This window comes from Haliaeetus leucocephalus, unplaced genomic scaffold (assembly GCF_000737465.1).
Source record: "Haliaeetus leucocephalus isolate CR32 unplaced genomic scaffold, Haliaeetus_leucocephalus-4.0 Scaffold730, whole genome shotgun sequence".
Classification (NCBI taxonomy): domain Eukaryota; kingdom Metazoa; phylum Chordata; class Aves; order Accipitriformes; family Accipitridae; genus Haliaeetus; species Haliaeetus leucocephalus.
Genome location: NW_010973166.1, coordinates 2,751,723 through 2,778,145, shown reverse-complemented (window position 1 = coordinate 2,778,145; position 26,423 = coordinate 2,751,723). Strand labels below are relative to the sequence as shown.

Below are 26,423 nucleotides of genomic sequence, written 5' to 3'. Positions count from 1 at the left end.
ATGAGGGACACAGGTAGGAACGGCTCGTGATTAGGCTGATCTTCGTGCACCTGAGCAGCAGGTAGCCCAAACCAGACATCCTCATCCCTGCATGCTCTGGCCTCCGAAATCCCATCTGGGGGCAAGGCGGGGAGGCTGCAAGGGGTCCCCCAAGCTGAGGAAGAAGGCATAGAGGTGCATCAGACCTGGGGTCAAGACCACGTCCCACCACTTGCAGCCAGGGGGCAAGGGGCAAGCAGAAAGAGTCCAGCTGTGCTAAATGTGCCTCACAACACTAACCCTAACCTTAACCCTAACCTCCACCTGGGACCAGAGAGCCTGAAGCAGCTACAGAAAGACCCAACAACCTCTAAGACAGAAAAATCAGCCTAAGATGGAGATAAAGCCAGGGCATGTCTGGATTTTGAGATGACCGTGTCCTCTCTGGCATTCATAACCCCTGAATCCAAGGGCTCCCGGGGTGCCACCGGTGCCCAGCCAAGCAGGGCTGGATTTTCGGGGTGCTCTGTGTGGAGAAAGTCGGGCAAAATATGTAGTGCCCATCACTGCCCTGAAAACAAACCAGGGCCAGGGCACAGCTCTCACCCCCCCCACAAAGCGGCATTGCTTGCGCATGTTGATGGTGCGCAATCATGCCTGCAGAAGACAACCTAGGTTGGGGGCATGGGTTTTTTCTCTCCCTTTCCAGCATCAACTAGTTTCCTTCAAAGCCTGAGCTACTGGATGTAGCTTGGTCATACCAGCAGAAAATGGCTAAATCTGTATTTTGGGAACCGAAAAACCTAGAGTCTTTAGAAATATATATTTTCAAGAGCCACTGTAGGGCTTGCCCCAGGAGGAGATGAACTGGGATGTCTGTTTTGGAGCTGGAGCAAGAGACAAACACAGAGGACCTTCCCACGGGATGGGTGGAGAGCCTGTCTCTGAGCCAGGCAAGGAAGGACTTACTCAGCCCTTGCTCCACAAAGGTTTCTATTTTCACTGAAAATCCAACAGCCCCTAATTGAGCTTAAGCCCTCCCTGAGGACATCACGTTTTTCTAGGGCTTATTGGCAAGGGAAGTAAGAAAATCTAGTTTTCCCAGCAAGATCTTGTGAGTTGGGTTGGGGATGCTGAAAGGCATAGCTTTCCTTCTGGCACCTTTGCTTTGTGCAAAGACATCATCAATGCTTCTTTTGGGGGAAGTGGCATCTTGGGAATAGATCTGCAAAGAGAGAGGGTTTCACTGAGCCGTGCAGCCAGGCGAGACATAGCTGTAGTAATGGGAATGTGACATCCCTTTGGTGTCACCGCGAGGCTGAAGTCCTACCTTGGCTACCTCAGCCACCCCATGCTGTCACCAGTATCCCCCCAGCCTTTCTGCATCTCCGTAGATGGGATTTTGTCTGCCTGCACGGTCCTGGTTCAGCCAAAGCAGATCCCTGCCAGGGTCAGCATCTTCGGATGCTTTGCCAGCAAAGACAAGCCATGGGTCAGACTCACAGCGTGGAGGTCAGCCCCATGTAGAGGCAACCCAAGGCCTCTGGGAAAATGCCTCTAGGAAAATGCTCCCCATCTCTGCTCCATGGGGAATCAGGGACCATAAATCCTCCGCTTCTGCTAGGGTTGTGATCCCACTGCACATCAGCCCGAAGGAGCAGCACGACACGCGCCAGGGCGTACAAAGCACTGCCTTTGATGTGCTACAACGGCTTGGAAGTGAAAACAAACAGAGTGCTTGCACAGGGAAATTAGGGCAGCGGAAAACAAGCGTGGAAATCTGTTCGAGTTTTTTTTTCCCCTCTATTATTTAAAAAAAAAAGACACTGGGTGACACTCATTTCATAGCCTGTGTCTGGCTGAGATGGGGACTGGGACCTCTCCAGGGATGAACACCGAGGTGCCTGTCCTACTTTGGCTGAGCCACCTGCATCCTGGCGGAAGCAAAATAAGACCATGGCAGAATAATGAAAATATTCGCCAAGTGCCTTTTGCTGCTACCTGTGTCCTGTTTGACTCTATCCATGGGCCCAGGGTGATAAAAATCATTTCAAAGAGAGCAGTTGGGGCTATCTGGAACACCCTCCCCTTTGCTTGCCGAACCGTTTATTTTTGCTCCTGATATTTAGACTCTCATCAAAACTGAGATACAGCCACAGAATACCAGCTCCAGGCCAGATTCACACCACAAATTGATGTTGCTTTTCTGCGGGCCATGCGTTTACATCACTTTACACCAGCTGGAGAGCTGTTAGCTTCCAAAAACCCTATAGGAGAGAGGGATTTCAGCTGAAATTGCTGCAACCACTTTCTCCCCCCTCAGCCGCAGTGGTGTTCACTCCCCTGGTTTGTACTTAAATAAATCCCGGTGCTCAGAGGGACATTTTACACTGAGCGCTAGCAAATGCACATTTTAGCACATTTCTCTCTAAAAAATGAGGGAAATACTACACTGGAAAACTCACTCCTCTCCACCATGCACCGTGCTACAGTGTGCACAGCTCTTACTGACTTGCAGGGCAGCCAGCTTGTGCACCAGCCAGGGAAGGGTGGCTCACCTCTCACTTTTCACTTCAATACCATGCGTATGGACACTTGGCTTACCTAGAGATGCTTCATCCTTCTCTAAGGGCTTCTAAGCAAGATATTTCAGTGCTGTCCCATAGCAGGGAGCTCAGAAAATGTCCTTCTTTACATGAAGTTGTCTTCTTCATCCATTTTTATCTGCTAAGAGTTGCTTTTACCAGGTTAGATGTTTCCCCTCACCTTGCCAGCCCCAAGACCTCTAAGAGGCCCAGGCAGCAGCTCTGGATGTCAAATACCAGGTGGAAGGTGGTCCACTTTGGCAGCACTCAGCTGCCCATCCTTCAGGTGAGACCCAGCAAGGTGCTGAGCATGTTCCACCTCTCCCTGTGATACCAGGATAGAGATCTCTGGGCAATAAATTATACCACTTAGAAGCGGTGAGAGTGACAGCACTGTGCTAGTCACCTGCCAGGCAGAAAAGTAGGTCCAGTCCCTACCTGGAGGAGCTGGTGGCAGCTTCAACTCAAGCAGCAGCTCCCTGTATTTGTCCCCATGTTGCTCACCTGATGGGCGTTGCTTGCTCCCACCTGCTCCACCCCAGCAGGGTGGGATGCTCCAAGGGGAAAAAGTGCTTTGGCTTGGGTTGCTTTGCCAGGCTCTTCCTCAGATGCTTCTTCTCAAGCTCTGGGGCCTGGAGGGTTTCTTCCCGGGCTCCTGTGTGCCTTCTCACACACACCACCTCTTGCAATAATCCCGTTCTGAAATAAGAGGAAAAAATAGGATGCCTTCAATTTCAATTTCAGTTTCAATGATATCAAATAAGCTGTTCCTCTATGGCTTCATCTAAGAAACACAGATCATCTGGGACCAGCCAGGTCCCCTGCCCAGGCCCTGTCTTGTGGGTCTTCAGCAAATGCTCTGCTATTTCTAAGTCAGCTCACTGTGACTCGGTCTTCAACTTTTTTTTTTTTTTTGGTTTGGTTTAAACATCTAATTTCACTTTTCTGCCATGAAGCCACAAGTGGTCAACAGATGGTGATAGCGTGAGTCTCGTTAGTCATCACTCAGGCGGCTCTCGGAGTTGGACACTGGTGGGGGGCCTGGGTGGGCTGAGAAGTGGGAGGGTCAGGTGCTGCAGCATCACTTCTCTGGGGCCTTTTGTAGTCTTTGCTTCCACCATGAATTTTGAGTTATTTGGTGGCCAGTGCTTTTTTGTGCTTATGAAAAGCTGTTAAAACAAATGTACAGCAATGACTGAAGCCATTTAGCATGGAAGTCCCTTCCAAATTCATTACTTCTACAATGCCTGGGTGCAGCTATGGACTAACAGGATGGGGGAAAAGCGTGTAACAGAGCAATTAGCTGAGAGATGAAAATCATTAAGCATTAGGGGGCTTAATGGGATTTTTCTACCAACCAAAAGTCTCCTGGGAATCTGACTGAGATCATCTCAGAGGCACTGAGCTCAAGGCAGAACAGGTTGTTTGGGTCAGTGGGACACACTGGGATCTCCCCAGGCTTGCCTTGGGAAGGGTCAGCCCCATGATGAAGAACCATTCTCTGCCCCTCCTTTTGCTTCTTCCCAAAAGAGAAACCTCCCTTGAAGAGCAGTCAGGGCTTGTTCTTCTAGTAGTAATGTCGTCTTGTCCCTCCAGGAAGTGCAGGGAACGGAGGTGCCAATGATTTCCCCAGCTCTAACCAAGGTCTGGCTGTAGGCGATGGGTGGGTGAAGATGCTGGTTGGGGCAGAGAAAGTGGCCCTGGGGCAGGCGGGCTAGCTGGGCTCTGAGATGAGTACATCTCTGATGAATACATCCCTGATTTGGCATTCAGAGTTATATGTATTTTTTAAGAAAAATTTAAAATATATATATATATACACACACACATACCCCTCAATTAGGCTGAGAATAACTGCTGGCTCCTTGCCCGAATTGGGCTCGGGGTAGGAAGCAACATTTAGGTCCTGCAAGTGCTGCTAGCTCAAGAATAAAACAAAGTGCGCTGGCGTATCTGGGTCACTCTCCCCTGCAGGAGAAGGTATTTTAGACAGTGGGAAAGCGCCTGCCTTGCCCTCAGCACCTTGTGGCCGCATCCTGCCTCTCATCCAAGGATGTCAGAGGCCAAATTGCTTGAAATGAAAATGAGACACCCGGGAAAAGGTTTTGCCTTCTCTATTACTCGTGGCTGTGCACCCTCCTCTGCCCTGGCTTTCGGGGAAGAGAGATTAAGATTGTGCAAAACTTTCTTGCCTCTCTGCTACCTCATGTGTGTTTTCGGCAGGCTGGTGCAGAGTATGAGTGGGCTGCAGCTTGAATCCCCTGTGGGGAGAAGGGCATAAATCAGAGCTGGCTGGTGGCATTCCTCCATTAAAAAAAAAAAAAAAAAAGGAAAAAGGAAGTCTTAGGGGTGCAGATGAACCAGGTACAAAGGCAAAGAAAATACAAGCTGAAATTGCACCTTGAAAAATTGAACATGAGGAATATTTGATTTCATTAACATCAATTTAGGTGATGGAACAGTGCCAGATGAGCCGAAACATTGTAATTAAATATACTCAGTGAGAACCACCATAAAGAAACATCTCTTAAATAAGCACTGATTTCCTACTGGGGAAGCAGGACGCTATTTTTTGACACAATCCAGACAAAATCATCGTTTATCATTTTTGTAGCCCTGGAGCAGTCTTTCCCCACTGTCATCTTGCAGGAAAGTGGTAGACCCAAAAATATTTGAAGTGCATTTGGAGGGGAGGCGAGCAAAGCTGGGCTGGGGCAGTGGGGAGGTGTCACCAGTGCTTGGGAAGGGTCCAAGTGTCACCCGTGTCCCTTCCTTCTCCAACATAGCAAGGCTAAGGTCAACCACCAGCTGCCATGGAAGGGCTGTGCCAGGAGGCATAGACCCTGGGAGCCATGGCTGAAAGCTCTCCAGCACACAAGCACGCAGCCAGTGGGCTAATGGATGTCTTGGCAGGGTCCATTGCTGGTGTTTATTTATGTCAACAATATTTAAAAGCCATGCAAGGCTGTCTGGAGCATTAAGGACAATTTACACTGGAAAAGAAATGAGCTTTTCTCTTCCAAGCCAACATCCTTGCATTGGTGTTGCAGGCTATAAAGTGCTCATAGAAAATGAAAATACTGGAGGGTGTTTTCTGGGGTCCAGCACGGTCTCTGGACATCACAGGTATTCAACAGGCAAGAAATGGGCTGGGAAAGGGCTGGGAAGCTATGACAGAAGGCTGAGCTCAAAGACAATGAACAGGCCAGAAAGCCAACAAACCATCAGAGAAGTGGGACAGAGAGTCCTGAGACTGATGGCTTTTCAGCCCAAAACCTACTCTTTCCCAAGCAGAAATCTTTGCAGAAGCAGGGAGGGAAGGTTGGGAGCTGCACAGGTGGCTGACCGTAAGGAATATGGATGAGAGGATGAATGCAAAGCTACTGCAGTGTCTTTGGCCTTAGTCATGTCTGCAGGGGGACCATGAACCTGGTCCCCACAAGCAGCGTATTTTGCATGAAAGATGCAACGAATATTGTTAAAAAAGGTCTTTTCTGAAAACATGGACCTGGGAGTCTGGAGGAAGCACCACAACATCAGAGCAGCCTCAGCGGTTCAAAGCGATGACCCACTAAACCCAGCCTCCCATTTCCAGAAACCCGGAAGAGCGACTAGTGCCGTGCTTGGGTGTGGAACTCCTCAGCTTAGCCTCATGCTGTGCACAGCCCCGCTTTCTTCAGGTCGGAAGACTCAAGGACAGCAGAAGACCCAAAGGCAGAAGGAGCCCCAAGGACAGCAGGAGACCTGAGGACAGCAGAAGACTCACCCTCTTTGCCCTTTCTGTGCCAGCCATGACCTCCGTCCTGTCTCCCTGCCCTTGCTGCCCAACTCCTAGTTGCTCCTCACATGGAGCCATGTTGCGGATCACCCATCGTTTCAAGATACTGAGACCCACACCTCCTCCTGCACATGCCAAGGAGCACACACCGCGGCAGGAGGCACTGTGACCTTAGCCCAGAGCAAGGAATGAACCACCAGCATCCCCAGGATCTCTTACAAGATCTAAAGCAGTTTTGTCTTGCATTGTACAGAGGATGGGACTCAAGGCTTGATGAGCTAACATGTTTGGACAGGCTTGACTATGGCTACTGGTCACGCCCTCCATTTAGCCACCGAAGAGTACGTCAGTCTAAGAAGATTCAATCTATGAGAAAAAAAAAAAAAAAAAAGAAGGTTTAAATGCAGCATCATGATTGCAGTGCGGGTGCATCTAGACACTGCAAACTAATGCTGCGATCTTGTGCCACCCCGAAGCCATGGTGCCACCTGCCCCGAATCCTCAGCCACCGTCCTGGCAGTGAGGGTGGTTACTCCCGCCACAGTGCCAGCCCCAACTAGCAGCACAGCTCCTCCCCAAATGGGATTTGAGATGTCATTTAAGAAAATGGAATCCTTTTAAAGGCTTTTACTTTGGAGTGGATGGCTGTGAATATCTGGGTTAGCTGATGGCTACATGAAGAATCAAGCCAGCAGAGCCACAAGTGAGTGGACAGAGCTGCCCAATGGACATGGCCCTGCAAGAAAACGGACATGCTCTGCCCCAAAAACAAGTGAGAACAGACCAGTCTGGGACATGAAGAGATGCTCTGCAAGTTGTAGGCAAGGCAGGACCAGAAGGCAGGTCTTCCCATTCCTGGGTCAGCCCTCTGCTACACCGTACTGCTGCTTCGTAGCCTGCATGTTTGCCCAAATACTTCCCTTGCAGAGATTTAATAGTCAATAAATATATATTTTTTTCCCATGCATATTTAAGTTCTGTTTGGTACTTCTGAGGTAGACAACAAGCTCTTGAAAATGCAGATCCCAACATTTCTATATATATTTTGGAGAACAGCATCATTTTTACAGGTTTCTCTAAATAATATTGTGCGGGTTAAAAACAAATGAACAATTTTGATGGAGACACAGAGAGCAACATCCATCTCCTCCCAGCAGCACACCCCTCCGTGAGTGCTGCAAGGCCAGTGGCACATCAGCATCCCATAGGATCTGTCCCGCTGAAGCTGTTGGCCTTGCTGTAGAAACAGGCAAATACATTTTCTGCCTGCAGTCACAAAAACTATATGGGTTTGCTTGGATTTCCAATCCTTTCCATGCATTTGTAGGAGATGAACTGTTTTCTAAAGGAAAAGGTGTTTTATGAAGGCAGGCAGGCGCTGGTGGTAGAGAGTCGGTGTGAGCGACTGAGAGCTGAAGCTGAGATGATGTGCCACCAGCATGGATCACATCCCCTGAAGATGCAGGCCTGGCACTGGGCTGTTTAAATACAGACCTTGAGAAATTGATAGCCAGGTGAAATCATTGGCTTTTGCCACCAAAAATTCAAGGCAAATTAATACCATCAGCTGTCTTTCAGAATGTGAAGCGGAGGTTACATGCAAGGAGTTCAGCTTGTCTTAAGAGTGAACTTTACGAAGGAGCTGTATGCAAAGGAGAAGCCATGGAAATGAATGGGTCAGTGGTTTTAAACTTCTTTTGGCAAGGAAAATCAAGTCGGGGTGAAGCACGGCATAATGAGAGGATGTGTTCATTTCAAAGTTGATGGCATCTTTTTTGTTAGGGAATTTCCTTTTTATTTTAATTTACATTTTAAATTGCATTATGATATAAGGGTAGATGCTGGTCCCTCGATCTTGGCTCCTCTGCACACTTGAAGCCCCAGCTCTCCTGCGTGGCAGTGTGGCGGGGAGGGTCCTCTTTGGCTTTTCCAAAAATCATGCCTGGATTTTGTCCCTGTGTGGTGGCAACAAACTCCAAGCATTTCAGTTGTCTTCTTGCATGTGCTTCCAAGGTGGTCAGGATAGCCTTCTCACAAACCTCCTTTGCTTCTAGGCTCATCCAATAACATTTCTTCTTTCCTTTTAATTCCTCTTCCAACGTCACAGCTCAATTCTTTTTTTGCTATAAAAGTCTCTTGATACTGTTTTCTGTAACTTATACCTTATGCAGTCATCTGTTTTTCAATCTAGAAGAGGTCCCAGGACATGGTTGGTGTGAAAGATGCCGGAAAGAGCAGAAGCAGGAAAAAAAAAGGCTTTTTTTTCTCTCCCTCTTGATTGATTAACCTTGAAGGCACTGATGGGAAAGCTGGTAGCATCAATAAAGGCGAGCACAGAGCATTGGAGAGGGAGAAGTGCTGCTGGTACCCCCTGATTCCTCTTTTTAAAATGCAGAATGGAGAAGAAAGAGAAATTTTTTGCACATTTGGCTTTCTGGGCAGTGGTTACAGAGGGCTGTCATGGTGGGCTGCAAAGGGAATCCCACCACCCATGGAGTTTTGTGCTTTAATTTATGATGCCGGTTCAACCTCAAACCCCCTTGCTCATGGGAAAAAAAAACCACCCAAGAATATTGTATTTTTCTGTGTGTGCTCCCCCATAGGGTGCTTTGCTGGGTACCACTTGGAGCACAGATAGCCATAGTCATGCACAGAGCTAGGTTCCGTTCCCTCGCTGCCCCGGTGAAACCCGCTGGCCGATGGAGATGCTCCCACACAGTTCCCTGCAGATAAACAATGAGCAAAGATGAAAAAGTATGGTTCAAACTAAACTGCCAGTGTTAACCCCTTTTTGCTCAGGATTTTGAGGGCAGGGAGGGAAACTTTCAGTACATCTAATCCAGGCAATTGAATTTTACTTCCTGCACCGATCGAATGATTTAAGTGTGTTTTTCTCTCTCTGGGGGCTGGCACACCCAGGACACAAGAGCTGGGAAGGAAGCCAGGGAAAGGATTTTGGGTGAGTCTGAGGAAGAGGTTTTATTGAGGCTGGCAAACCTCCCACAGGCTGTCACAGGGGCCTGGGGCTGCTCAATGCCCTCAAGCGGGGAAAAAAAGTCCATGGCAATTATAGTTCCTTAATTGACTTTTAACTGACCTGATAGCTAGTAGAAATTTCAAAATTTGGAGGAAAAAAATTTTGTCCAAGTGGTTCTTCAGCGACATCCCTACTTCCCTTCCCTGCTTAGCCCCTCTCGCCTCCCTTGACATACAAGCAGTCTTCATCCATCCCAAGCTATTGCAAGGGAGCTCTAAAATAATCTTAGGGATGAATTTTTGTCCTGAAGCAGAGCAGGAGCGAGGGCACAGGAGCTGAAGAGGTGCATCGCTGGGAGAACTGTCCTTTCCTAAACAGCACAATCCCATCCACACCACCCAGAGAAGATAATTTGACTGGGAAACATGCAGGAAAAGCATACCCATCGATGTATCTGTGGAAAAGACCCTTTCCCCACATCTGGACCTGCCAGGCTGTGCTCTCACCTGCCTGTTGTGCCAAGCTGTGGCCCAGGGCTCAGCCACCGCTCCCACATGCTCAAATCCAACCGGTGTTACCCTCATGGTGCTGGCAGGCATGAACAAGCCCATGGCTAAGTTTCAACCAGCAGCAGGACAATGAGGTGTTTCTGTTGCCACTAAAAGCCCAGGAGCCCCAGTTCACTGCAGCAGCTCCAGAAGATGCAGCAGGATCCCCTGTCTGCTCATGTTCTTTGTGCTCATCATGACCATACTTGCATCCAGCAAACACTGAGTGTTCTCCTTCCCTATTTCTCTCTGGGAAAGTTTCTTTTGGAGGGGAAGCAGGAACGTGGCTGCTTTGGCAAAGATGGGTTTGTAGGGTGGGTCCCCTGCCCCAACAGCTGATGCCACGCTGAAGGGCCAGGATGGGAAAACTTCCCCAGATGGCAAGAGCTAGCTTTGCTGCTTATTTCCAAGTAATAATGCAGCTATACCACTAAGGGAAGCAGGAGCCATCCCATGCAGACTGGAGAGCTTCGCATCAGCTTTAGTGGGTGCCAGCTGGGGCTGGGTGCAGGTGACAGTGAGGAGGAAGGTTCCCTGCAAGTGTCTCCCTGTAGCTGCTGCATGGGAGGGCACCAGCCTTTCAGGCAGGGCTGCTCCCCGTCCCCTGGGGGAACGCTGGTGGCTGGAGCAGGGTGGCTGTAGGATACGATGTGTAGTGACATCTTGGGGTGGCTGATGGATCCTGAAGTCACCTTAGCTTCAAAAATGCTTGTTTTCTTCGCAAACGCAAAATATTTTTCTAGATCCTCCACTTGCAAAAAAAAAAAAAAGCGCTTTCTAGTGACTCATTGATCTTGTCTCCTTTTTTGCTTTTACCTTTTTTATCTTTTTTTTCTTTCTACCATCTCAATAGCTGGGGCGGGCAGTGCTGCACTGTGCACTCCCCAACAGCCCTCCCCATGCTTGGCAGAGGTGGCAGGGCCAGCACCACCACCAACAACAACCTGCCCCACACTCGCACCTCCCAGCCTCTTCCTCCTCGCTTTCTGTTGGGCTGCAACCCCCCGGCAGTGCCGTGGTTCATGCACAGGCACAGTCTGCCTGGGGGACAAGGTGGTTGCAATGCACCCAGTGGGAGAACTCAAGTAAAGGGGGTGGGTCATACAGCTACAAAAGCTTGGGGGGCAGGAGGTATTGTTGTTGCAGCATGAAAAAATGGGACTTTCCATCCTGAGTGTTGGTGAGAAACCCTCTTTTCTTCTCTGAGAGCATCTTCAGAGAAGCATTGGGGCACAAATGTGTGTGCTCTGGGCGGGCAGAGGGAGGTCAGACACAGCGTAGGAGCCCACAGGAGTTTAGCAACTCTTCACCAGCATTTTTATCCTCAAATGCCACCTTTTGGAAATATCAGCCCAAGACTGTGCATCAGGCTGGAGGGACTCTGGCAAGTCTCTTGGCATAGTGGGACACAGGCAACGTGTTGACACAGGGTGGGAGCGGTGTAAGAGCCATGTGGCTGCTGGGGGACCAGCTGGGGCATGGGTGCTGGGTGCCACAGGAAGGGGACCTGGGGAAAGCCCCAGGGACAATGCGGCTGACGTTTAATACCATGTATCAGCAGGGAACAGAGAGAAGTTGAGGGAGAAATGGCTGAAGGCAAGGGAGCCAGATGCATCAGTGGATAACAGCATCACTGCAGCAGAGCCGTGACAAAGATGGGTGCAACCCTATGAGGCATCAGCAAAGAGGTTTCTAGAAGGGGAGGACATAATCACAATTGCCCAAATCCTGAGGCAGCCCTGCCTGCAGGCAGGGAGGGAAGCAGGATGGGTGGCTGCACCAGGACCAGCCCAAGGAAAGAAGGGAAAACTGGCAGGGGAGAAGTGCCCAAAAGCAAGTGAGACTTTGGGGATCGGCCAGCAGCCGCAGCAGGGACCATGCCATGACTAGCCCTGCCATTGCTCTTGCAGTGGACCTACCGTTCCCCGACAGGATGGCTCCATCTGTCTGTCCAAGACCACACAGGGTAGACCCCAGGAGCCCCCATGCAGGGCATTTGAGCCTCCCATTCTCCAGTGCATGCAGGAAGGGTTCTCCCCTGTCCTGCTGTGATGACGTGTTCTCAGACCAATATTGTGTCTCCTCTGCCAAGACTTAGTCCTGCAGCAGCAGTTCCCAGCAGCTGCTGTCCATGAGTTGGATCAAGCAGGGAGTGAACAGGGCTTGAGCAAGCGAATACAAGCAAGGTGGGAGCAAGCAGGGTTAGAGCTAGAGGTGGGGATCTCACCAGCAGCAGCCCAGTGCTTTCCAGCAGAGAGGAGCAGATGGGGTTGAGCATCTTGGTCCTGGTGCACTGCTCCTCCTGGTGAACCCTTCAGCATTTCCAAAACAGCAGCACATGAGGTGTGGGTCTTGCAGTGGGGGTGGCAGGGATCTATCCGTGGTAATCACCCATGCATGCAGTCCCATGCATGATAGCAATTCTTATTCAGGCTGTCAACCAACAGCACATCTTAGAATCACAAACTTGGGTTCGGAGGGACCTTCAAAGATCATCTAGTCCAACCCCTCCCCACCATGGGCAGTGATGTCTTTCATCAGGTTGCTCAAAGACTTATCCAACCTGACCTGCAACATTTCCAATGGTGGGGCATCCACAACTTCTCTGGGCAACCTGTTCCAGCATCCCACCACACTTACTGTAAAAAAATTTTTTGCTTATATTTACCTTAGATCTACTCTTGTTTAATTTAAAACTGTTGCCCCTTGTCCTGTCACTACAGGCCCTGGTAAAAAGTCTCCATTCTTCTTATAAGCCAGCTTTATATATTGAAAGGCCACAATAAGGTCTCCCCAGAGCTTTCTCTTCTCCAGGCTGAACAACCTCAGCTCTCTCAATCTTTCTCCATAGCAGAGGTGTTCCAGCCCTCTGACCATTTCCATGGCCCTTCTATGACAGACACATGTCTGTCTTGTGCTGGGGACCCCAGAGCTGGATGCAGTACTCCAGGTGGGGTCTCACCAGAGCGGAGTAGAGGGGAGCATCCCCTCCCTCAACTGGCCACGCTGCTGGTGATGCACTCAGGACATGATTGGCTTTCTGGGCTGCGAGCACACATTGCTGGTTCATGTCCAACTTGTCACCCACCAGTAACCCCTTCTCAGCAGGGCTGCTTTCAACCCATCCATCCCCCAGTCTGTATTGACATCCTCCTGCAGGGAGTTACGGCCAGCCACTGATGCATGAGCTGGCAAAAAGTTTTCTGCTCATAAAACTACGGGGTTGTCTCCACAGCCCAGCAGTGGCGGAGGCAGCAGGTTTTGTTATTATCCTTGGTTTTTTTTAATCTTGCCCACATCTAAGGGATCCTTGTCAGAAGCGATGCTTGAAGTTAGGGGAGCCATCAGCCACCTTCCAGCTGCTAAGAAAGCTTTTGGCTGGTAGTCAGCAGCAAACCGTAGCAGGCGAGGAAGGAAGAATTCATGAGGAGAGAAAGGGATATAGTTTATGGGCAGGGAAAAATAGAAAGGAAAGGATTTGTCTGCAGGCAGTGAATGAACCAGCTTCATGCATCACCTTGTGAGCTCAGTCTGCCTCCTCCAGGGCTGACAAAAGAGCCCATCTCTGCCGAGCAGCTCTCAGTGGTGCAGGCTTTGGCTGCCCCTCCGGTGCCCTGGTGAGGTGGTTGAAGATGATTTAGGGTCTGAATGTGATTTGGCTTTTGCTAAAGACTTGCCGTCTTCCACCAAATCCTCCTTCCCACAAGGTTTGGGGATCGCTAGGAAAATCCATGCTCAGCATCACCAAGGACAGCACTGAATGAGACGAGCAGTAAAGACGAAGCCAGCCCTTCCCTTGGTCGCCTTGCCCATCCGGTGCTGCCTAAGCTGGCATGAGCTGCTCCATGGGCTTTGGGGAAAGCCGGTGGGTGGCAGCGGGGTATTGTAGGGCTCAGTGGGTCCAGCTGAATCCCCCTGCACCCTTTTCCTTGTCCTCCTCCTTCAGAGCGAGCCCGGGATTACCTGCACAAGACCGGACGCTTCATTGTCATTGGTGGCATTGTCTCGCCTGTGCACGACTCCTATGGGAAGACGGTGGGTCACCTGCATTTTCCCTTTCTGCCTCCTATGTGCAATGGTATGTCTGAAGCCAGGGGTGAGCGCTAGGCAGCACTGCCTGTACCTGTGGTCCTTTCATGGACCTCCTCTGCCTGGGGCAGCTCCTGACCACAGGGATGTCTCCAAGAGGAGGGAGAGTATTAAACCACCCACTCTTTAGATAAAAACTGCAGCAAGACCCTACAACCAGCCGATGTACTAGACAGCAGAGAGAAACATACTCACCCAAAATGGTAGTGGTCATCTTGTTGGGTTGGGGTTTTTTTGTTTGTTTGAACGATTTCAAAGCCAATTTTATTGTGGGGATGGCAACAATGCAAATAGGGACCTTTAAAAGCACTTTCTGTGGCAGGGGAAATCCAAATTAGCTGAGGAGAGATTTTACTCTTCTTCTGAAAACTGGAGAAATTTCATCAAGAAAACCACCATCCCCAGGTCCGACCCCACTGTAGCACAGGGTTGAGAGTGGTGGTGCTGAGCAAATCTTGCCAACTGGTATGTAACAAGGGCTGAAGTAAGGCAGGGACTCCTCCCCTCCAGCAAACAGGACTTTAAATAAATTTTTGTGGGCAGGAACAAATCCTTCTGGCCTGTGTCATCTGAGCGAGCCTGATGCTCTGCCTTGGGAAGGTTTGCGAGCCCAGGCTGGCCGGGGCATGATGCTTGCCTCCTGTAACTGTTCCTGAATCTCCCTCTCTTGCAGGGTCTGGTCTCAAGCCGGCACCGCCTGACCATGTGCCAACTGGCCGTCCAGTCCTCCGACTGGATCAGGTGAGTGGCAGAGCCCGCACCCGCTGCGGCACCAGCAGACACCAGCAGCCCCTGCCACTTCCCCAGCACCGTGGGGCAAAATCCCATGCATGAAGTGGAGATGCCACGAGCTGCTAGAGCTCGAGGCTGCACTTTCTCCTCTCCCTGCCAAACCTTGATTAAAAACTAGAGGCCTTCCTCTCCTAGTCCAGCAGAGAACCAATGAGGAGTGTTGCACCGTCCTTCAAGGGGACCCTTTGGCTTCAGAGGGTCTTGCAAGCCCCCCGCTGAGTCTGTGGTGTCTGGGTGAGGCTCAAAGTCACCCAGCACACCCCAGCCTTGTGCTGTGGCACCTTCCCTTTCTACATCTGCAGCAACAGCCCACAGACTCTCCCCTTCCCAGCATTGCCCTGTGCCCTCTGGCAGCTAAGGTGGGACCAGAAACATCTCCGGGCTGGCCTCAGGAAACAGGGTTGTAACACGTGTGGTTACATCCAAGCCAAAGGAAAGCTGGTTAGTTGGGTACCAAGAGTGGAAAGGTGTCCAGGCACACATTCAGGTCCCCAAAGCTATTAAGGAGAGCTGGATGTCCAGAGGCCGTGGCAGAACTGGGGGAGCGATAGTGGCTGCTCATGGCACTGCTGGCCAGCCCAGTGGGGAGGAGGTGGCATGGCCAGGAGGTCCAGGCAGTGGCTGTTGGCCAACACCGTTGCCTTGCTGTGCTCTCTGCAGGGTGGACCCCTGGGAGTGCTACCAGGACACCTGGCAGACCACCTGCAGTGTGCTGGAGCACCACCGCGACCTGATGAAGGTGAGGCAGCCTCTGCACCGTGGGTGCACCTGGGGTGAGGGTGCGGCGAGAGTGCAGGAGTGGGGTTGCTCTTGCACCGGCACGTGGACATCAACAACCAAAATAGGGCCAGGACAGACAGAGAAAAGACTTGCAAGAACACACCCAAAATCCTGACCTGGAAGAGGTGCAAGATACCTCGTCACAGCCACTTTGAGCTCCTTGCCCTGACGGTGAAAGCAAATTGAGCCCTCCAGCCAGAGCCAGCAGCTGTCCCAGTCCCACGCACACCAGGAGGGGAGCAGGGTTGAAGGCAGAGTGGGCATAAGCCCAAATCATTAATGCCGACCATTTGGTCCACCCTGAGGGGAAGGAGAGGTAGATATGGGCATCCCTACTCATCAACTGAGCCGAAACTGCTGCATGAACCCGACAGAGTGACTCAGTGGGAAATTCAGCATCTGAGAAGTCCCTGGGGAGCACAAAACCCAGGAGGAAAAGTCCCTCTGAAGCCCAGGCAGGCCTGAGAGCCGAGGAGGAAGGTCACTGCCCTTGGGTGACTGCAGGGACAGGGAGAGCAGGGCTGCTGCCAACACTTGGATATAGCGAGCAAACCAAGGAGGGGAAACGGTTAAAACAGCATCATTCAAACTCACATGCACCCCAGAGAGGAGGCACAGAAGTAGCATTAACCAGCCCAACAGGATGTCCAGTACAGCCAGGGACTATGGTGTCGAAGCCAGAGAGCCCCTGGAGCTGCCTGCCTTCTCCTGCAGGGACCGGTGGAGGACAAGAGGGCACATTTCCTTCCAGGGTTATGTGTAAGCTGCTGGCTTTGCACAGCTGATTCATCAGCTGCTGTATTTTTATTTAGTCATCAGAATTTATGAGCACCTCCAGGCAATGGGGATGATGCCTTCCTGCAGGCAGCACAGCTGCAGCCTTGCCAGCCTCATGGGTCCACACAAAAAGTTAATCCCACCATTCCCAGCCTTAATCAAGAATCATTATCCACAGCCTCCTGCTAGCCCCAGGCCCATCCAGTGAGGTTGGATGGGACAGGAGATCCTAAAGTGAGCTTGGACATACTGTCACTGAAAATAACCTTCAGCCTGGGGTGTGGAGGCTCGATATGGGGGGTTGTAAAGGTTTTAGGAGGTAGCTGGAGTGAAGGCACTGTTCCAGCTACATCTCTCCCTCATTGCAGAGAGTGACTGGCTGCATCCTCTCCAATGTCAACACGCCCTCCATCACTCCTGTGATCAGCCAGCCCCAGAACGAGTCCTCGCAGACCATCTACCAGAACAACAATAATGTCTCCAACAAGCCCACTGCGGGTAAGGGAAGGTCGATGACTATCCACCACTCACCTCCCAGCCAGGGCTGCCAAGCATTAGGAACAGTGCTCCATCATCTTACTTTTGGGTCAGGTCGCTCATCAGGCTCCATGCACCAAGGCCAGGGTCAGGTGGGGATGCAATGGAGGAGTTAGTTAGCATCCAGCACAGCAAGGGGAGCCAAGAACAGCTTAAAGTGGCTGTGAAATCTCACTGGACTTCAGCTGGATGATGTTCAGGCAGTGAGATCAGCTAAGAGAAAGCCTACTTGGTACCCATGGGGTGCATGCAAGGGATGAACTAGCAGGAGCAGTGACGTGGCTGGATCTCTCACAAGCCAGTGGGATGTGGGAACCGGAGGTATTAGCTGGGGAGAAGATGGGACATTACTTAAATCCCATAAAAATGAACATCTTGTGATTTCTTTTTAGTGATTTTAGCTGTCCAGCTGGTCCCTTCAAGGCACAGCATAGCGCTCTTGGGAGTTAAGACCATGAAAGGAGGTGGTGGGGAGATGCTGAGAGCAGTTCCCACACGTGGGCACAGGAGTATGTCTCAGGACCAGGGTGGCCAAAGTTCCTGTGTGCATTGGTCGCACAGCCTCTCTCCCATCAATTTTTTTCTTCTTCACCTTTAGCAAAGATCCTGGGGAAGGTGGGAGAAAGCCTGAGCCGGATTTGCTGCGTTCGCCCACCCATGGAGCGCTTCACCTTTGTGGGTATGTAGAGGAAAGGTCCAGCATCACCTCTGCTTTAGCTCCAGCCCCCAGCCTTCCTTCCAGCCCCCTCTTCTAGGCCACACACCAGCACCTCTCTTTTGCTTCCCTTCCCCAGATGAAAACGCCAACTTGGGGACGGTGATGAGATACGAGGAGATCGGTGAGTATGCAGCCCCCTCCATGTCACTCTGGCTCCTCTGGGCCAGCGCTATGTGGCTGGGGAGCAGCTGCACAACAGATCTGGTGGCGAGCAAAGGATGCTGGATCATCTCACCCTGGTGCCAGCTATCAAGGCTCAGGAGTGAAACAGGAGCAGCGCTAAACTGGCCTGAGCCCATTCCTATTGGCAGACAAACAGCCTGAAATAAGGGAGTGAGCAGCGGGGACCCGGCTCCCAGCACTGGCACAGACCTGCCATGGCATCATGCCTTAAAAGCCACCCGAAGTGCCACCAAATTTGCCCTCTCGTGGTGGTGTCACCCACATGCTCGCATTGTCTGCAGCCCTGCAGAGCTTTGCGTGTGGCAGCAGGAGGCATTTCAGCTGCCCAACCAGCCACGGTGCCCCTTTCTCTAAAACCCTTTAGGGGTTTGAGACCCACTGGGCTGCCACACACTTGGCACCACGGTACATCACCCAGGGCTCTGCATGGGGAGCTTGCTGGTGTTTCTGAGATCCATTTCATGGGCTAGCTCACACACAGCCTAGCACAACACCCATCCTAGCACTGGCACCATGCAGAGCCCAAAGGCTTTGGCCACCTGGAAATGCCAACCAGGGAGACACCTTCCCATGCAGCCACCTCTTCCCACCCCTCAGGGCGGGTTTATGGCTTTCCTCTGGTGATTGTGCAAATAAATTAATCTTTATGGGCCCATTGGAGCAGAAAGCTCCTTTCTGCAGCACAACTTTCTTGCTGAGCAGCAAAGCCAACTCTCAAAGCAAGTTGTCAGCAAGCACCAGTCCCAGCCTGGGGAGAGGAAGGGAGGACATGGAAGTCCTCCAAGATGAGCAACCCACACCAGCAGCTTTGCTAAAGCAAACATGGCCATGCCCAGGGCTCTGAGCAGTCCCCTGGGCTTTCCCCGTTGCCCCATGGCTGGAGCCCCTGCAGCAGATCACGAAGCGATTGTCGGTGCCCATAGCATGGAGAAACTACTCCCTTCCCCAGGGATACCCCACCTCCAATGCTGGAGCACAGCCATAGTTGAACAGCACGTAGCAATGTTGACAATAACCCAGCAGCACAGGAGAGGAGCTGAAATAAAGTAGGGTGGGGGGTATTTGATGTTTGGCACCAGTAGAGATGTGAGAAGGACCACGGGATCTTTAGCAGGACTTGCTTTGGCAGGAGAGGTCTGTGCAGAAAAGGATCCCCCTGAGCAGTGCAATGGGATGGCAGGAGGCAGGGACAGTGCCTGCTCAGCCCTGTTTGCTCCCACCTCTGAGCTTCTGTGTTTCTTTTCTTCAGAGCTTCGCATCTTACTGCTCTGTGGCAGCGACCTGCTGGAGTCCTTCTGCATCCCTGGTCTCTGGAATGAAGCAGACGTGAGTCACCACCACTGGGCACCCCTCCATGCTCCTCTTCCCCAGGCTCCCTTCCTCCTCCTCTGCTTCCCACACCCAGCACTCCTGGGAGCCACTCAGGTCCCTTGGAATGGCAGGAACTGTGCTAACCATCCCCACTGCCTCCTCCATCCCAACCCTGACCCCCACCTCCCCTACCCAAGGGCAGCCTGAGGGACAGGGTCTTCTGCTCCAGGGTCACCAACCCTACCCAGCTTCCCCTTCCACAGACCCAAGCCCTGGTCCCACTCACCGTTCACGCAGAGGACTTCACCTGGGGTGCAGGGTAAGCCCATCCCAAGGGATTTTCAAAGGCTGCACTCCCACTCCTTGTCCCTTAGAAGGAGCCAGCATCAAGTAGATGCCAGTCTCAGCAGAGTGAAGTGTGGAGGTACAGGAAATAAGGTATTTACAAAAGTTGGCCAGACCTCAGAAATTAAACACGTTTACAACCAAATCAACAGCTTTTACTTAATAAAAGGCTTTTTCTGCAATGCAGGGTACCCAAGTACCCATCTTTATAAAGGCCAAGAAATAAAACCATCTTGACTTCTCAGGCAGATGATGCCTCACACCAACTCACAGCTGACATGAGCCCATCTCAGCACCTTCACTGACACAACTCAAATGGACGAAATCCACTGCCCACCCCTCTGTGCCCCCCCAGCCCCCTTAGTGAAGGACTGCAGCAGGACACCCAGCACCCTGGACACTGCGGTCACCACCTGAAGAAGCCATATTTTCATGGGAGGACATCAGCCCTAGAGAACGGCTGGGGTACTGACCCGCATGCTCCTCCCAGCAGTCAGAGTTGTGTTGGCTGTGGCTCTTCACTGAAATTGGGTGGTCAACACAATCCCCCCATTCCCTCCGCCGTGAGCCTCTCAACTATTTCTAAAATCAGTTACCGCATCTTCAATCCTAAGGTTTTTTTAAAACTTAGCTGGCAGATATCTCCTCTGAAAGGCTGCAAAACCTGAGATGAGGCAAGTCTTGAAGCCCAGCAGAAAGGATGCAAAAATTGGATGTCAAAGCACAGGCAGAAGAGGCATTCTGCCCCAGCACCACCTCACAGGCTCCTGCTGCCTGAATTTGCTGACCCAGAGCTCTTTCAGATGAGCCTCCTTTGTCTCACCTGAGACAGGCGTGAGCAGCGGGAGCTCTCCCCCCGCAGTGGCAAACTTGGCCACCGGCCTTGGTGCAAACAACTTTGCAAGAACAACCCTACAAGACCTCTGTCAGGACCAACACGTCCATCCTGCTTATAAACCCTTCCAGCGAGGCAGAGGTCATGTTCTCCTTGGGCAATCTCTTCTGCCACCAAGGTCCTTCTACCATGACAAGTCCTCCCTAAAGCCTAACCTCAACGTCTCATAATAGGATTTAACTCTGTGCGTTTTTACTTCATCCACTGCAGACCAACTCACCATGCCTTAATTCCAAGTTTCTGCCAAAGGCTGTTGAGAGAGCCTCAAATTCACTTTCTGTCTCCATCCAGACCATGGCCCAGCTTTCATGGTGCAGAGGGGTCAGCAGACAGTGGCAGGTTTTGCATGGGGTGGCTATAAAGCTCTCCCTGCTTTGGCTTGCTCCTAGATGGAGGTGATCGTCGGGGAGTTTGGGATCGTGGTGGTGCCCCGGGATGGAGCAGACCCCGACCGGATCATGAACCACTCCTCCATACTCCGCAAGTACAAAGTAAGTGAATACATGTGTGGCCAGGGAAGGCTGTGAGACGACCTGCAGCCTCTCTTTACCCAGGCGAGCACTTCTGCCACAGGGCACAAGATATCTCAAGGCCAGATGCTCTCAGCTGCTAGGTGGGATCAGCAATAGGGCCACCATGGAGCAGTCCCCTGAGGCCAGTGGGGTGGGGGGGCTGGCAGGGCAGACACCCGCTTTTAGACCATCCCTTCACTCCTCTCTTCCTTCTTCCCCTGCAGAACAACATCCTGGTGGTGAAGGACGACTCAAACCACCCCATGTCAGTCGTCAGCTCCACCAAAAGCAGGTGGGTGATGTAGGGGGACTCCCACTACGGAGCGGGGAGAGGGGTGCCCCCAGCCAGCCCCTCCATTTGCAGGGGTACCTGACCCACCCAAATGGGCTCTGACCCCCTTCTCTCCCCCAACACCCCCAGACTGGCCCTGCAGCATGGAGACGGACACGTTGTGGATTACCTCTGCCAGCCTGTCATTGACTACATCCTCAAGAGCCAGCTCTACATCAACGCCTCCGGCTAAGTGCCAGAGGTCTTGCAGCGAGACAGCCCTCGTGTCCCGCCTGCCTACAGCTCTCCATCACTCTTTTCTCTCTCTCTCAGTCCGTGTCTCCATCTGTCTCCCCACCCCATGGCCTCCTGCTCGTGTCTGCCTCTCTCGCCCGGCGCCAATGCTCCATTGTGCAGCAATGTCCAGGGAACTGCAGCACAGCCCCGAAGGGAATGGTTTGGTCTCTTTTTTCAGGGAACTGCCCTCCCCCTCATATGCGGGGAGGGAGGGGGGACCAATAAAAGAGCGATGTGCTTGGTGCACTCGAGGGGAGGCAGCTCTGGCACCCCCCTCCCAGCATGTCACTGGGAAATGGTCCCCCCGGTCCATCCTCCCAGCATGCTCAGAGCAGGGGCTTCCTCTTCTGCATCATCTTACAGTACTTAAGCTCAGTAAATCTAGGTGGACTTTTTTTTCTTAAATAGTTTTAGTGCAAGCCCTCTGGGCCTCTCAACACGATGACCAAATGAATCCTGGCTGGCAGCGGGCAGTTGCAACCCAACTGGCTCAGTGCCCCATGGCAGGTGTACCACTTCAGGCCAGCAGTAGGACAAGCCAGCTAACAAAATCCTCCTTCTGGCCCTGAAAAATCACGGAGAGGGCATTTCTGAAGGGGAACAGAGGCCTTGGCAAGCATTGCTGCCAAAGCATTACTAGGGGACGATGTCATGTCTTACCTTTCCTTGGCTGCAAGTGAACCCAACCCACCCCAAGGCAAGTGGAGTTGGGGTGATGCTCTACTCAGACCCAGTGTCAGAGAGGGCACCCCACTGCACCTAGAAAGGGACCTGCCATTTATGAAGCCAAGAAACAAGCGAGGAAGAAGCAAGCAGGTGGTGACCCAAAGGCTCTGGTGAGAATTTGCCCCAAACCCAGCTGAGCTTTGTGGAGGCTGGGTCCATCCCCATCCTCTAGCCTCCAGATCTCCATTTCTGTCTGTAAACTTACCCCTTCTCTCTCCACTCCTACCCTCTTCCGTTCCTTGAAGAGTTTATTAAATGCATGATACTTTCCCCCTCCCAAACCAGCTGTGGCTACTTTGCACATCCCTTGGGACATGCCAGGCTTCTGCTCTCCTCCCTGTGACATGCTCCCAAATGCTGGGGATGGAGCCTAGTAGGGATGCTCGCATTAAAATCAGGGCAGGTAACAAGGAGCAAAAGAAAATTATTTAAGCCCTGCAGAGAGGAGTGTTGCTGAAGCAGGCTGTTGTCCTGCTGAGCATCTCTAGGGTGCAAGGACCAGGCACAGCCCCTGGGAAAGATCACAGCCGCAAGGAAGAAGGTACAGTCCTGCTTTACTCCTCACCTTTTCCTCTCCCTTTGCTCCATCTAACCTTGTATTGCTTTGGATATAGCCCTGCTGCCTATAGCTCCTGGACATCTGCCCACTCCCCATAAATTTGGGCTAACTAGGCTGAGGCTAAGCCACACCACCACAGTCTCCCAAAGCACGACCATTACCCATGCTGGCTTTGTGGCTTTCCTAGGGCAGCGCTGTGACTAGCTGCTGGTCTCCAGCAAGGGACAGTGTTGTGTTGAGACACCCAAGGGCTGGGAGTGCTCCAGGGTGTTTCAGGGAAAGATCTGAAATTACCTGAAATTACACCCCCCCACATCCCATCCCCTTAAAAGTCTACAAAGGGTCACAAGCTGCTCTCATGGAAGCTCCAAAGATGAGAGATTGCACTAAATTTGGTGACCTGCTGGATGCTGCTGGCATCTCTATAACAGCAAGCAACTTCACACAAAACAAGGTAGCCTACAGCCACAGGCTCCTTGCAGCAGGCAGTGTTTTATGAGCAGTAGCTAACAACTTCTCAAGGAGGGCACAGCTCTTCCCAGAAGGGAAAGCAAGAGAGACAGAAGTGATGTGACATGCCCAAAGGCCAGAAGACGTCTTTTCTTGCCAGGGATTTCCCTCCGCACAGAGAGGCTTGTTCAGGAACTGTTGTAAATTGGGCAGCTGAATCCCTCAGTGCCAGGTCTGGTATCTCCAGGCAGTTGCATACGTATCCCGTGGGGTGAGGAGATACGCAGACACCAAAGCAGAGAGGGTGGCAAGAGTGTGAGGGACTTGGAGTGCAGGGATGCCTCTTCTCCAGGGAAGTCTTCAGCCAGTTCGAGCTGCTCACAAGCATCCTACTGAGCTCCCTTAGCTAACACGCTGGGCAGGTGCCTATGGTGGGACATCTCATCCATGAGACACTCAACATACATAAGCCAGCAGCTAGAGTCCTCTCCACCTGTTGTTCTCACATGTTCAGTTTTTCAGTCTCTCCTCCCTAACACAGAAGTTATTTCAGAGAGCAGCCTCCTTTCCTTGCCAGACGTCACCCATGTTTCTTAGCTCCAAGCCGGAGGAGAAAAAGCAATGGTAGCGACCAGCCTCCAAAACACATACACACACGTAGAGCAGGATTTTAACCTCCTGGGGGAGCAATGCCTCTTTGAAGGGGGAGGAAGGACAGTGGGTTTTAAGTGAGGAAGAGACACAGGGAAATAAAACAAAGGAGATAGAGAAGGAAGGCAGGCAGTGTGTCCGAGAGCCATCTCAGATCCTCCCTCCCTCCCTCAGGTACGCAAGATGGGACACAGGGGAAGCCAGACGGCTTCCCATCCCATTGCAGTTAGGACGGCATGCCTTAGAGACGTAGAGTTGTGGTACGGATGATGAGTATATTCTGTTTTACTAGTCTTACCTGCGCCTTTGTGTATCTGCTCAGTAAAACTCACAGTACAGGGGGGGTGGGATGGGGGGTTTGTAACAGGTCATTCAGCTCTGGGACCAGTTTGGAAAATGTCTTTGGGTGGGTATGGAGAAAAAAAATAAACATCCCTGAAGATCCACGTGACCACCAGGGAGGTGAGGACTGGGGTTTCCAGGATGCAGGGGAGGGGTGGGAAGAAGCTCGTGGGTTTTGGTCTTTGAACCTCCACTTTTAAACAGTGCAATTTGCTGAAAGAGAAATGAACTTCAAATGCCTTTTGGGGAAAAAAAAAGGGGGGGGTGGGGAGGGGAAGGGGTTGAAGTTGCCATGCCACTAATTTCACCTTTGTCAAAAGTTTTGGAGCCTAATTTTTTTTTTCTTCTGTTGCTATATGAAAAAAATGGTCATTGACAAAAAAAAACTTTATCAGCAAAATGTTTAAATTATGTAATAAACAAAACAAAACAAAAAGATGTTACTGGTGTCATTTCGAAACAGCCCCAAGATCAAGTCAGCATGAAGAGCGCAACTGGCTGTACTGCTGGGAAAACCAATGGCCAAACTCACCCAAAACAGGGAGCTAGAGAAAACAAACCAGTAGGCAAGATCCAGCCAAAAGTATTCATTATTTATTGACCTTCTTTCTCCCTTTCAAAAAACCCAACTCATGGAAAACTGAAGTCAGGTCCATATCCCTATGCTGTACAATGGGAGAAGGAAGACATGCCAGAGGCAATACATCTCACTTAAATAAAAGTATAAGGCAGGCATATTACTTGGTATATCCTTATCAAGCAAAAGCATGGGCACTGCTTTATCAGAGAATCAGAGCTAACGAGGGGTGAGCATGTCCCCCAAAGTGTCCTCCTCCATCCCAGACCTCTTCTTTCACCACCACGCAGGTCAGGGGGCTTCAGCAGAGTTGACTTCCAGCATTTGCTGGCTCTTTTTCCCCCTGAAATGGCATCTAAAGGAAGCTGGGAGTGGTGTCTGAATGGAGCTGGACCCACAGGAAAGCTGTGGGTGGGTGACGGGAGCACTGTGATCTTCAGCTCCTCCAAGCTCTGCTCCGATGTACGGTGGGAAACCCTGCAGACTTGAGCCTCTGAGAAACAGCCAGCACCACGTGGGAGGGAGGGTAAAACTGGCAGCACCAAACCAAAGGCAGAGACACATTCAAGACATCATCAATACTTTTAAACAGATCAAATCAGGATGCTGGCAATCCAGCAGGATGGGGCCAGGCTCTCAGACATGAGAGCCTGTGGCTGCAGACCCCTAGAGAAAGCCCCTGTTCCTGTGACAAGTGCTGCAGGGTCCTGGGTGTTTGTGCAGAGGGGACACTGCCTTGCTTCTCCTGGGCTCTGGGACACCCAGGAAGCTGCCTGGTATCAAACTGACCCGTCTTGGAATGAAAGGTTGTGCTTGAGTGTGTAAGGGGATGGTAGGGAGACCTGTGTTTGCCCAGGAGGAACTTTGAAAAGAAAGCCATCCCTGAAGGGCTTTGGGACTCAAAGAGAAGTGTGGGAGAAAGAAAGGGGGCCCTCTCCTGCTGGCTGAAGGGAGCAGGTGGAGCAGGAAAGACTTTCCACTTGAGAAGCCCCAGCAGTGCTCTCCTCCTCTGATAACCTGCTAGCCTAGGATCCCCTTCTTCTTCCATCCAGCACATTACCCTGAGCTCAAAACCAGCAGGCAGCTTCATTTTTTTCCCCCTTTAGCAAAACAGTAACCACCTCACCGAGAAGCACCATGGAAGACCTGCAGCTTTATGGAAAGGGTCATCAGCAGCATCTGATGCTGAATCTCCAAGCCACAGCAAAAGCCACACCAGAGCTGCTCCCAGGAAAGTAAGGACTGGGCAGGCTGGGAGAAGAAAGCCACATGAAGCGTCACTGGTGTCACAGATCAAAACTTATCTCCCCTAGCTGCCATTTCATGCTGTTCACTCCCTGCCTCCTGAGCTACCAAAGGTGAGGAAGACCCTGCAGAGAACATGAGGAGGTGGTGGTGGTGGCAGTATCAAAAGTAAGAACAGAGACTCTAGTCCTTCTGTGTGTGCCAGACGAGGAGAGGAGATCCACAGGGGATGGAGAACCTCTCAGCCATGAACTTCAGGCTCTGAACTGTGCCAACTCCCAAGGCTGACACCAAGCAACCCCCATCTGCACCTCAGAAATGTTGTAGAAATGGGATGTTGGGCAGTCAGTAGCACGTTCATGCAACCAGGTGTCCCCTTCCTCCTGTGACCGAGGGACATATCACTTTGAAAAATCAGGGACTCTCCAGGGCCAGTGTGACGATGTGAACTTCAGCTGCCACGCTGAACTTGAGGGTAAGGATCAGTTCAACACAATCG

At 51.5% G+C, this 26,423-nt stretch overlaps 1 protein-coding gene across 1 annotated transcript; it reads left to right on the top strand.

Moving 5' to 3' along the window:
* Positions 1–21,508, top strand: NMNAT2 (nicotinamide nucleotide adenylyltransferase 2). Its single transcript, XM_010580729.1, has 11 exons — positions 1–13; positions 13,814–13,902; positions 14,630–14,697; positions 15,409–15,487; positions 16,674–16,803; positions 17,441–17,521; positions 17,637–17,681; positions 18,993–19,069; positions 20,684–20,785; positions 21,031–21,098; positions 21,228–21,508. Exons 1-11 carry the CDS (start codon positions 1–3, stop codon positions 21,328–21,330), a joined length of 855 nt encoding a protein of 284 aa, XP_010579031.1. The 3' UTR covers positions 21,331–21,508.
* The last annotated feature ends 4,915 nt before the right edge of the window (positions 21,509–26,423 follow it).

Coding starts and splice junctions, on each gene's coding strand:
- NMNAT2 (XM_010580729.1), top strand. Junction 16,804..17,440: donor CTCCAACAAGCCCACTGCGG/GTAAGGGAAGGT, acceptor CTTCACCTTTAG/CAAAGATCCTGGGGAAGGTG. Junction 17,682..18,992: donor GATGAGATACGAGGAGATCG/GTGAGTATGCAG, acceptor TCTTTTCTTCAG/AGCTTCGCATCTTACTGCTC.